This window comes from Mandrillus leucophaeus, unplaced genomic scaffold (assembly GCF_000951045.1).
Source record: "Mandrillus leucophaeus isolate KB7577 unplaced genomic scaffold, Mleu.le_1.0 Scaffold4, whole genome shotgun sequence".
Lineage (NCBI taxonomy): Eukaryota > Metazoa > Chordata > Mammalia > Primates > Cercopithecidae > Mandrillus > Mandrillus leucophaeus.
The window spans coordinates 12,935,964-12,949,325 of record NW_012104253.1 but is presented as its reverse complement, the minus strand read 5'-3'; the positions used below and the strand labels follow the sequence as shown (position 1 = coordinate 12,949,325).

The following is a 13,362-nucleotide window of genomic DNA, read 5'->3' as shown; positions in this document are numbered from 1 at the left end:
TGGAGGCCATGGAGCGCTTTGGGTCCAGGAATGGCAAGACCAGCAAGAAGATCACCATTGCTGACTGTGGACAACTCGAATAAGTTTGACTTGTGTTTTATCTTAACCGCCAGACCATTCCTTCTGTAGCTCAGGAGAGCACCCTCCACCCCATTTGCTCGCAGTATCCTAGAATCTTTGTGGTCTCACTGCAGTTCCCTTTGGGGTCCATGTTTTCCTTGTTCTCTCCCATGCCTAGCTGGACTGCAGAGTTAAGTTTATGATTATGAAATAAAAACTAACAATTAAAAAAAAAAAGTCTGACTTTCTTTTTTCCCCCTCTTCCTTGACCCGTTCTCCTTTCCTTCAGGATACCTGTGAAAACCATCAGTAATACTTACAGGCACAGTGAGTTTTTACCGTTATCCACCTTAATCTACGGATAGGATCTCTAATTACTCCTGGGACTCCTCTAAGGAACATTCTGTTCTAAAATCTCAAATCTAAAGCTGCATTGGAAGTTGGTTTAGGATGAGAAATTATGACAGCAAAAGTATGATAATTTAATTTCAAATTAGACTTTTTTGAGTCTACGATGAGACAATAGTCTTGAAACACAGACTTTGCTGGAAGAAATGTTTTCTAAGGTCATAGCGTAGAGAAATTTTATGATATCAGAACAGCTTTTCTGTGCCCAGGAAAATAAATGTGGGGGAGAAGTCAGGAAGTAGAGAGGATCAGAGGATGAAAGCAGAGTAAGAAACTACCTGGGCTCAACCCAGGAGGTGAGGGTTGAGACTGTAGGATCATGTAAGAGCCCCAGATAAGTTGAAGGAGAAGTGGAGAACACGTGGGCTTCACTTCCCTGCAGCATCCAACTTAGAACCAAAAGAATGGGATTAGTGGTGAGACGAGCCTCGGGAGATGGCTGGGTGACGCCATTGTCCTACTGCCCTGTGCTTTGCACATGACAGGTGCACAAGTTCCTGCACCCCTCTGGGGCAGTGGTGGGCACTGATCAAATAGCAGTTCACTTCAGGGCAAAGAGAATGCAAAGTACAGAGGCCCCAGCCCAGGTCACAACCACAGAGGGTAGCACAGGGTCCAGGATCCGTCAGGAGACCCCCCCCCACCCTAACTGGCCCAAAGCCATGTAAACTTCTCAGTGTATACCGATGGGATGTCAGATTTCAATAACATTCCTGTACCAGGCCAGATACGGTGGCTTACACCTATAGTCCTAGTACTTTGAGAGGCCTAGTCAGAAGGACTGCATGGGCCTAGGAGTTTGAGGCTATGGTAAGCTATGATTGCACCATTGCACTCCAGCCTGGGTGATACAGACCCTGTCCCTAGAAGAAAAAATATATATATATAAGTAATTTTAAACAGTTGGTCTTAATTTAAATTATAGGTTGGCACAGTGGCTCACACCTGTAATCCAAGCACTTTGGAAGGCCAAGATGGGCGGATCACTTGAGCTCAGGAGTTCGAGACCAACCTGGACAACATGGAGAAACCCTGTCTCTACCAAAAATACAAAAATTATCCAGGTGTGTGGCGTGTGCCTGTGGTCCCAGCTACTTGGGAGAATGAGGTGGGAGAATTGCTTGAGCCCAGGAGGCAGAGGCTGCAGTGAGCCGAGATGACACCACTGCACTCCAGCCTGGGCAACAGAGTGAAACCCCCCATCTCAAAAATAAATAAATAAATTATAAAGGCATTTTTCTTTTTTTGGCCCATGAAGTCCTACATATCATTTACATCTCCAATAAAGGTATTAAAATATCTAGCAATGTTTAAAAATCTACTTACGCAAAGAGTATGACTAGAAAGAAAAGTTTTTGTACACACATGAAAATTTCTCATGATTTAGTCTTTGAGCCACTATAGGTTTGGTAGATAATCAGTGTCATTTAAACTTATCTCAAACATTATTCCATTTTGAAAAATGAATGAAAATACTCAACATAGTTCAGGCGGATTAATTTACATATAGTTGGGTTTCATTTATAGTTCTGAGTTTTGAGAAAATCTGAATGAATTGAAAATAAATGGAGAATTTTTTCTTTCTTTTTTTTTTTTTTTTAAATGGATGGGGTGTTGTCCCATGTTGCCCAGGCTGGAGTGCAGTGGCTATTCAGAGGTGCCATGATAGCACACTACTGTAGCCTTGAACTTCTGGTCTCAAGTTATCCTGCTTCAGCCTCCTAAGTAGCTGGAACTACAGGTGCACACCACCATACCATGCCTGTCTTCTTTTTCCATTTGACTTACATGTATTTAGACTATCGGACCGTGCTTTTTTTTTTTTTTTTTTTTCCAATAAGCTGTGAATCTAGGTTTCTCAGTTTTGTTGGCTATTTTTGTTTGTTTGTTTGAGACGGAGTCTCGCTCTGTCGCCCAGGCTGGAGTGCAGTGGCGCAATCTCGGCTCACTGCAAGCTCCGTCTCCCGGGTTCAGGTGATTCTCCTGCCTCAGCCTCCGGAGTAGCTGGGACTACAGGCACCCGCCACCACACCCGACTGATTTTTGTATTTTTAGTAGAGACGGGGTTTCACGAGGTTAGCCAGGCTAGTCTCAAGCTCCCGACCTCCAGTGATCCACCTACCTCAGCCTCCCAAAGTGCTGAGATTATAGGCGTGAGCCACCTCGCCCGGCCTTTTTCTGGTTTTTGATTTCTTAGACATAAACAGTTTTTAAGCCATGCTGTATAGATGATGCTAGCGTGGATCCCTCTAGATTCTAATCTTTTGGCTAGTATTTTCCAACTTGTAAGAAGACAGATCAAATGGCACCTCTCCTGTGAGATTATTAGAGACCTCCAAAGTTGGATCTCCCAATTTTTTTCCCACGATATCTTGACTCTGCCTCCATTTTATAACACATTTTATAATGCTCTCTTTCAGTAAACAGTGAATTCCTCAAAAGCACTAACAGTCCTTTTCACCATTATAACTATGTGCACAGCCTGACATGTATTCAGTAATATCTGCTGAATAAAGACTAAGCTTTTCCTGGTAGATGTTATATCCTAATGAAATTACTTCAGCAAGTATTATCATTATATTGTAATATTTGGGTATTTTATTAAATATAAATCACATGAACAGTGTAGAGCAAGCATGTCCGGTCCCTGGCATGTGGCCCAGGATGGCTCTGAGTGTGGCCCAACACAAATTCATAAACTTTCTTAAAATATGATTTTTTTTGTGCTTTTTTTTTTTTTTTTTTTTTAGCTCATCAGCTATCAATAGTGTATCTTATGTGTGACCGACGACAATTCTTCCACTGTGGCCCAGGGAAGCCTAAAGATTGGACACCCCTGGTGTAGAGAGTCTTTATCCAGCATATCTCAAGAATTAGACAATAGAGGAATTCTGTTTTCCTAGATCGAATTTCGAATTAATTTCGTAATAAATAATTGTGATCTAAATTGCCCATCTAAAGCTTAAATGATGTGTGTGTGTATGTGTGACACACGAGCTGAACATGTAGTCTCCTCCCAACAGCATGGTCCCATGATCACTTTTAAGGGAATGTTCAAGAAGTAATTGACCCTTTGGCTAATTTTTCTCAGGAGCAACAACTCATATCACTAATGATCAAAACAAAATTTTTGTTTTTGACAAATGTCACCAAACACCTAGACAGACTGATAGATTGCTGCTTTATAGCCTAGGGGGGCATGTTTTACAGTCTGCTGTGGAAACAAGAGTAGCTCTAACAGTTTGGCTATGGGGTAACTTCTTTCCTCCTTTGTGAAATGGGATCATAATACCAGCCTCACAGGTATGTTTTTGTTTTTTAAAAATATATACAAAATGTTTATTTTGGCTTTATTTGTACTGTCAAAAACTTAAACCAAACTGAAGGTCCACCTGGAAAGGAATAGTTGAATAAAATTGCTACACTCCTGAAAAACAAAACAAAACCAAAACAAACCCCAAAACATTCCTAAGAGTTCAGGAACAGGAGAGACAGACATCATTTGATCATCTACATTGTCCTAAAAAGAATAACAAGATTTCTTACTCCTATTTGCTTCTTATGGTAGTTTTAAGATGTTATGTAAAAATCCTTTCAAAATTTTAAAAAAGGAAGTAGGTGGGGGCTCAAGATGAAACAAGAGTTGATAAGCTTGGGGTTGGGCGTGGTGGCTCACGCCTGTGATTCCAGCACTTTGGGAAACTGAGGCGGGCGGATCACCTGAGGTTGGGAGTTGGCAACCAGCCCGATCAACATGGAGAGACCCTGTCTCTACTAAAAATACAAAATTAGCTGGGCGTGGTGGTGCATGCCTGTAATCCCAGCTACTCGGGAGGCTGAGGCAGGAGAATCGCTTGAACCCAGGAGGCTGAGGTTGCAGTGAGCCGAGATCGTGCCGTTGCACTCTAGCCTGGGCAACAAGAGCAAAACTCCGTCTCAAAAAAAAAGAAAAAGAAAAGAGTTGATAAGCTTGAATGGATAATTGTTAAGGCCGGTGATGAGTACATGGAATCACTATGTTACTGACTCTACTTTCATGTCTATGTTCAAAGTTTTAAGCAAAAGTATTTTTTAAATTCTTTAGAAAATGTGGCATCCTGTTTGATTGAAAATACGGCACCTGATTTGATACAGCTAGGGAATGAGTACGCAAGTGTTAATATCTTACTCGGTGTTCTTAGACATACTTTCCTTTAATACTTCGTATTTACAATTGCTGCTTTCAAGTTTTTGTGGGTTAAATCCAACTTCCAGGCCCACACAGTTTCTTTGGACTGCTTTTTTCCTGAGTATGGGCCTCACTTTCTTCTTTGTCTTACTCATAATTTCTGGTTAAAAACTAGACGATTTAGCAAGTATTGATTCTGACATAGTTTGATTTTTTTTAAAGCTTGATTGAATGTAACTGCAGAATCTGCCTCCCACACAAGAGAATGTGGCTGCTGATGTCTCTGCTTAGTTTTACAGTCTTTTTATCTTTTGGTCTGGCTTCCCAGGGGTCGCCCCTGCATAGCTGTGCTGGTTAAATACCTGGAGCCTCGGAGGGCTTCCATGCACTGGGGATGGATCTGAGTGTAGGTTCAGCAGCTCACTCAAAGGTCAGTCTCATGCTGGTCTAGGCTTTTCCGTCCCATGGGGTGCTCTCAAGTCTCAACGGTGGCCCTTCTATGCCTCTCTGTTTCAGGATGTCTGCTTTAAATTTCTGCTGACCACTTGCCCTATCTGGAAGTGCAATCTCAAGCTAGCAAAACAGAGTTTTCTCCATTTGTTTCCTTCCAAGTTCACCACTTTTAATTGACATCATGGGTCCTGCACTACCCAACCTCCACCATTGTTCACCACCTCGGGCAACAAAGCTGCTGGTTTTCATACCAGCTCAGGGCTAGAAAAGCCAGGAGGTTTGAGGGGTGACGGAAGCCCCGGGTAGGAAGGCCACAGACTCCAGGTTCCCACCCAAAGCTCTAGAAGCTTTTCAAAAATAACTCAATTTCCAGAGCTCCCAAATGGTTGGTTTTGACAATTTTAGTTTTATACTTGTTTCTCGCAAGGAGAATTGGCTGACCTCTTCACACCACCATAGTCGGATGTCCCTCCTAATATCCAATTGTCTCCTCGTAAATGTTTTAAACATTTGACACATACACATGCATACACACAAATTAAAGAATGACATCAGGGCCGGGCACAGTGGCGCACGCCTGTAATCCCAGCACTTTGGGAGGCCGAGGCGGGCGGATCACCTGTCAAGAGTTCGAAACCAGCCTGGCCAACATAGTGAAACCCCGTCTCTACTAAAAATACAAAAATTAGCCAGGTATGGTGGCACACACCTGTAATCCCAGCTACTCGAGAGGCTGAGGCAGGAGAATCATTTGAACCCGGGAGGCGGAGGTTGCAGTGAGCCAAGATCGCGCCACTACACTCCAGCCTGGGCAACAGAGTGAGACTCCGTCTCAAAAAACAAAAAAAAAGACATCGAGGTAAAATTTCTTTTCAGCAAGTAACACTGGTGTCTAAAGCGGGGGGAGTGGAAAGACTCAGAAGAAAAGTCTTAATTCCTCAAGTAGCAATTTTATGAAGGATTGATTTTTACGATCATCATGTTTTCAACACAGAAGCTGCAGTTGCCAAGTGCACTGCTGGTTAGAGCAGTACAGGTTGAATGCAGGCAGGTGAGACTGCCCTCGGAGTACGTGTGCATGTGGCATGGAAACGCTTTAGGGAGAAGACTTTAAAATGATTCCAAAAAATTTCAAAAACTAAGCAGTCCATATAAATTTTCAAAAATAAAACTTATCTCATTAGATCTTGTAAATTCATCACCACCATCATCTTTTTACTCAGAGAGTGTCTGAATATACCTTTAGTAAAGTGATCCTTTAGTAAAGGGATTTATGTGTTGACTCACATCTTTAAATACATCTAAACAGATGAAGAGGAAACCAGAAGCAAATATATATTTTCTAATTCTTAGAAAAATCATGTCTCCCTTCACGATCTGGAGGTGGGAACCTTGTCCTTTGGGAAATGTATGCATTTTGAGTACAGTACGTTCCCGTTTACACATGGGTTACCAAGGGCTTGAGACTGACTCATTGTGAGAGGAAAACTCACAATATCCTTCAACATCTAAGTGCCTTACATTTTACAGGAAGAAATGATGTATCTTACATTTTTAAGAGTCCACAAAACAACTTTACAAAACAACTTTACCAAACTCTTAAGTTAGCAGTCAAATGTTTTCAAATCATTGAGATTTAATTTTTTTAAGGTAAAAAATAATTCAGTGAAGTCAAAGAATGTCAGAGCTGAAAAGATTACTCTTGTAAAAAGTCACAGCTGAAAATTATCACAGTTAAAATATCACTACAGTGCAAATTATTACTCTCTTAACCCCAGAAAGGCTAAAAAGACTGATATACAGGAAGATTCCATTTTAGGAGCTAAGACAAAAACCAGCTAAAGGTTCAAATATTTGCCCTAAGTGATCCATTTTTTAAACATTTTTCTCTCAGTAACATTTTTGAATTTTTTTTATCTTCAAGACAAATATTGTTATAATTATAGTGGATTATTAATTTACTGGATGTACTAAATTATGACAATAACATGCTATAAAACCCTCAGCTATATCATTATTCACATGACCTAAGTCCCAAAGGCAGGAAAACAAGTTTTTGATGAGTGACATTTTGTATTCAATTGGTTAGGGCAAGAACCATTAGGCTTTTATCTGACATTTCATTTCCTAGCTTGCTTCCTTCCTAAGTGCTCAAATGTTTCTTTCAAGACGTGCTGAATAACCACTCCCCCTCCTCCCATCAGTCTTCCAGGCCCAACTCAGGGCCCCTAGTGCTTGGCATGAGCCCCCCGAGCGTTTCTCGTACTTCTTTAGTAATCTGGACATGTGTCTGTCTCTCCCACCTGTGAATTTCTCAAGCCCCAAGCCCTACTCCCCTTGTTTTTAGCAGATAAGCTTCCTTTCAACTGCAGAGAAAAATTCCCGCAACTTCCCCCACCCAAATCCACCCGCATCTACATCTCCCGTCTCTTCCATAGTGCCAGCCCCGATAAAGGGGTCCTTCCCATCTAAGGCCAATCCCTTCAAAACTGTTCTCCGGTCCTGTTTCCCTTTCTCAGGAACTCTTCGCTCTATACTCTCTTCAGCCTCTCCATCTACTCGTGTTCTCACCATAAGCATTTACCATAAGCTCGAGTCTCTCAGCTTCTAACAACTCTCCTACCGCCCCCACTTTCCTCTCCTACTCATGCCCTCTTCCCCTTCTGCAATCTGGTTTCTCAGCAGAGTTGCTTACAAACACTATCTCCACTTGCTCCCCGCCCACTCAACAATGAGGCTTTGTTCCTACCATTCCATCTACACGGCTCTAGTCAAAGGCAACAACCACCCTCTGGTCCTCGAGTCCGCACAGGCTTCTTAAAACACCTCTCCAGCCCTCACAGCAGCAGGCACTTCATGCATTGACCTCTCCTCACCTTTCGGAAAGAACTCCTGGCTTCAGTAACTCCCTGACATTCTTATCTACCCTTCGACAGTGATAAACTTTGAACATCTGTATAGAATGTTGGACTTTAGAAGGCATTTCCACAAGTGGCACATTTATTCGTTTAATAAACATTGTGAATGAATGTGTCATTTGATCCTAACCCCATGGGGTTTACTAGGTAGGTGTCAGCTCATTTCAGAGATGAGAAAAATAAGACCCACAGTCAAGCTAATTCTGACAGGTCACACAGAAAGGGTCAAAATCAGTACTCCAATCATGCTGTCAACTTTAAAAGCCATGATCCTTCCAGTATTGCCATCATATGAACCACTTAGAAGCACTCAAGATCCACAGCTAAGAAAAAATGAAGACATACTGATTATCTTGCAAAAGGACCAGAGGCCAGTGATGTACAATACCCTCTGAAGGAAAAAAAAAGGCTGGTTAAAACCTCTCAGATCCTCTTTTAATCTTTTTTTTGAGACAGAGTCTCGCTCTATCACCCAGGCTGGAGTGCAATGGCGTGACTTCAGCTCAATGCAACCCCCACTTCCCAGGTTCAAGCAATTCTTCTACCTCAGCCTCCTGAGTAGCTGGGATTACAGGCATGTGCCACCATGCCTGGCTAATTTTTGTATTTTTGTTGAGACGAGGTTATGCTTGAGATTATGTATGAAAACAGAATTTCTGAGATTATGTATCTCAGATTTGAAAATCCTGTTTTCATACATAATCTCAAGCATCTTATAAATTGTTCATGCTTAAAATTTCCAAGGCTCAAACAGTATCCTAATAGCAGACATCCGGTGAATAAAGACATTAGCTTCAGTAGTTCATCAACTACTGCTACAAACAACATGTGTAAGTCATTTCTAAAGAAAAAGTCAGCAGCTGTTTGCTAAAAATTTTTTTATTGTGAATGAAGACATTGCCAACTTACATATATCATTTTTATTTGGAGTATTTTTTTTGCCTTGCAGTGCTCCTGAGAAATTCAAAAATGCATTAACTTTAGCTCTATAAATAACACAACCTAATATTAAGGTTGTGTTGGAAATTTCCCACATTTAGATATTTCCCTAAAAATCAAAAGACAATTTAAATTGTTTTACATAGAGAAACCTTAATAAGTATTTAACTTTTTAATAAATTAAAAAGTAAAGACTGGCAAATAATCACAAATGTCAGAACATTAAAGCAGCATTTTTTTCCATAGGAATATATAAAATAAATATCATCTATACTTACTTGATATTTACAAAACTTAAAGATAAATTTCTGTGGATGGAAGATGTTTTAAATACTTCGATATGTGGAAAACTTCATTCTTTAAAAATCAGGTTCAAATGCTTTTAAGTGTGACGCATAATAGCGTATCCTAAAAAATTCTCATCACTCTCCTGTCCCTGAAGACACAGCTCTTCTCCCCATTGATTGGATAAGTATTTTGATAGTTTCTGTACCCTTTTCAATTAACCATTAAGACGTTAAAAGAAACCTAGGGCTTTATTTGGGGAGATATTGGATGTTTTAATTGGCTAGTTGGAAAGAAGCCATTCCTTTTTTCCTACGGTTTTGTTGTTTAGTTTTGTTTCATTTTTTAAAAAGCAAAAATGACAGGAATGAAAATTCAAACAATTTGATCCAGTATTATGCTAAAACTAAATTCAGTAGTTGGATGAATTTTCTACTACAGTATAGAGGTTGAAAACCATTAGGAATGTGGTAAAAAAAAAAACTATGGCAGCGAAGGTGGAATTCAACCACAAATTCTACTGAGTGAATAGAGAAATAAACAGAAAAATTACTGTAGTTAAAATATTGCAGTTAAACGCACTGTTAGCAATGTCCTGTGCCAACATTAGAATTATATGCTTCATCACTGTCTGGTTACTAAGACGGTTCAGTGAGCAGGTGGTTCATCTCTGACACAACTAAGTTTCAGAAAACTCGATGACTTATATCTGGTTTAGATCAACGAACACTTAGTATACATACCAGTCAGCTATAGTTTCAATGGCACAATGAAAACATTAGGTACTACAGTTTTTTTTTTTGAGACGGAGTCTCACTCTGTCGCTCAGGCTGGAGTACAGTGGAGTGGTTGCTCACTGCAACCTCCACTTCCCAGGGTCAAGCGATTCTCCTGCCTCAGCCTCCGGAGTAGCTGCGATTACAGGCGCCTGCCACCATGCCCAGCTAATTTTTGTATTTTTAGTAGAGATGGGGTTTCAACATGTTGGCCAGGCTGGTCTTGAACTCCTGACCTCAGGTGATCCACTCGCCTCAGCCTCCCAAAGTTCTGGGATTACAGGCGTGAGCCACCATGCCCGGCCAGTATTATAGCTTTAGGACAAGGTCACATACTTATTTAAATAGCAGCCATTTAATATCATGCTCTGTGATGTTTAGCTATGCAATCCACCCACAACAGCTTTTAAACTTACGTTAAACTCTGGGATGAGAGGGGGACAACTTGTTTTGGTCAGAGAAGGAAATACTCAAAAATATCACAAAAGGCATTTCAAATATGATGACATAGTACTTAAATACCAACCATGCATCTCTTTTTCAAATTAAAAGAGAACTTTTTTTACATATTCTATTTCTTAAAAATAAAGGACCATGTGTCTTTTTTTTTTAACTTAGAAAGTAGTATTTCATTTCTCCACACTGAAATGAAATTTCAATGGCAAGCAGCAAATAATGTAGGATAGTCAGTGAAAGTATCTTTGTTAGGAGCATATAAAAACCAAGGAGTAATAACTCACAGAGAAATAATAATAGGCAAAAACCAAGAAGACGCAGTTTGACAGTTCTAATATAGAACTTGTATGACAACTTCCTTTAAAGTATAGTAAATAAAGAATGGCAATATAAATTAGTGATCTAAGGAGATACAAGACATTCTGAAGCAGCATTCTCAGTTACTTCATTTTTCAGAAAAACAAGTTTCACCCATCAACATGGAATTAAGACTTCTTGTCTTCCAAATACATTAGAAAGTACAGTTAATCACAGTAAAACCTGCAAATAACCAAATCCAGTTCTGACCCCAGCCAGGACTATTCACATATTTGAATTTGTTTTATTTTCATCCTTCCTTGTTATACAAATGTTTCTATTTTAAAAGCATACAGAAATTTACAAAATTTGCAAGAAATGTCTTTTTAAATGTACAACTTCAACAACTAATAAAAATATGAACATCCAGATACAGTTAAGTTTCAAGTTGGGATTTTTTTAAAATAATGGGTTTATGAAAAATTAAAGAAATACTTTAAGTTTCAAACATCTGGGTACTGGTGCTATCAAAGTGATTTCACTGCCCTCAGTGGCCACCGTGATGAGAACAGTTGACTCTCGGATTGCTGTACCTCATATGTCAACACTGTGGATGGAGGCAGGAAGTGGCATGCTCAGTGATATTGCTAATTATACTTATGTAGATGCAGCTGTATGGTTTAACGCTTATATGAAAGTTGTATGAATTTGTGTAAAGAAACATTTAGTTTTAAGATGGTATCTTTAAATAGATAGCTTAGCTGCTAAAACTAAGTGATATACCTGCACTATATGCTCAATAAAAAGGAACAAACTAGTGGTACATCCAAAACCTTGGATGGATCTCAAGGTGATTATGCTGAGTGAAAAAAAGCCAGTCTCAAGAGGTTATATATTGATTCAATTTATATAACATTCTCAAAATAACAAAATGACTGAGATGGAGAACAGTTGGTGGTTGTCAGGGATTAAGGAGGAAGGGCCAGGGAGAGAGGTGGCAATGATTATGAGAGGGCAACATGGGGGATGCTTGTAATGGAAGTCTTCTGTGTCTTGCCTGTGGTGGTAGTCACACGAATCTACACACAGGGCCAGGTGCGGTGGCTCATGCCTGTAATCCCAGCACTTTGAGAGGCCGAGGTGGGAGGATCACTCGAGCCCAGGAGTTTGAGGGCAGCCTGGCGACATAGTGAGACCCCATCTCTACTTAAAACAAACAAAAAAAGAATCTACACACATGATAGTATTGCACAGGACCAAATACATACTTCACCTCAGGGTACCTATCACCCTCCAGCAACTATCTTGTTGGCCTGTCTCCACAAAGTCCTCTAAAGATGATCAATATATGCTTCAAATCAACTTTCGGCACTATGCAGAGAAGCCAATACTAGTATTTTTTTATCCTTTATTAAAAAAAAAAAACAAAAAAAAACACAACTCTCTTGATAAACCACAATCTCTAGCTTAAATGAACTTGGAAATCATAGAAGGAAATAAAAAGCTGCCATACAGGTAACTAGTACTTTTGTCTGTCTGTATTTTTGTAAATTAAGGTAAAAGATAAATTAAATGTTCCTAGCTTAAATTAGGTCAAATCAGAAGGAATAAAGCAGATTATATAGCAAACACTTGCTCCTGACACCTGCAGTTTCTAAAAGCATTAGGAATATTTTTATTAAATTCAGAGAACGCATAACTGCGAACAAATACATGACTTTTTCCCAAAGGCCACTTTGTGATAAAGTACATACATATAGTGTTCATGGTTTCTTTAAAGTGCTAGATTGTCTCTGGCTGAGAATCATCTATTGCTTTAAAAGGTCTTTCAGCACAACCCCAGCGCTGCTGTCAGGCAACGCTGGCAAAGGTGTAAATGTGGGCAAAACATCTGAGATGGGTTTGAGAAGAAGATGCCCGGGCCCACCAGGTCCAAGTCCAGCTGGGTTAATAAGAGGCACAGCTGCCGAGCGAGGAGCCAAAAACGGATTTACATCTGTTCTTCTACCAGACCTGGATTCCGCTGTATCTAAAGAATAAAATATGGATTTAGTCTCCTATCTTGCACAAATAACTCAAAATGAAATAACTCTCTGAATATAAGTAATAGCATGAAGAAAGTTATCTATGTAATATTGTTAAATTGATTAACAGATAAAGAAAAATAATCAATGTATCACTTATCAACTTAAAAATGCTTCCTTGACAGTAATAACACTGATATTCAGCACATCTTTTTGGAATGTTCTTAATTCAAAATGAAAACATAGCCAGGCGCGGTGGCTCACGCCTGTAATCCCAGCACTTTGGGAGGCTGAGGTGGGCAGATCACCTGAGGTCAGGAGTTTGAGACCAGCCTGGCCAACACAGTGAAACATCATCTCTACTAAAAATACAAAATAAAAAATTAGCTGGGTGTGGTGGCGGGTGCCTGTAATCCCAGCTACTTGGGAGGCTGAGGCTGGAGAATCGCTTGAACCTAGGAGGCAGAGGTTGCAGTGACTGGAGATTGCACCATTGCACTCCAGCCTGGGCAACAAGAGCAAAGCTCCATCTCAAAAACAAAAAATTAAAATTAAAAAAAAAAATGAAAGCACAAATA

General features: G+C 40.0%; 1 protein-coding gene across 1 annotated transcript in view; it reads right to left on the bottom strand.

The window, feature by feature from the left end:
* Positions 1-10,780: 10,780 nt before the first annotated feature.
* The window catches only part of TRIP11 (thyroid hormone receptor interactor 11), a 76,663-nt gene continuing 74,081 nt past the window's right edge, over positions 10,781-13,362 (bottom strand). Inside the window, exon 21 of the mRNA XM_011991764.1 lies at positions 10,781-12,789. Coding sequence (XP_011847154.1) covers positions 12,569-12,789 — 221 coding nt within the window. The 3' untranslated portion in view covers positions 10,781-12,568. The remainder of the gene's footprint in view (positions 12,790-13,362) is intronic.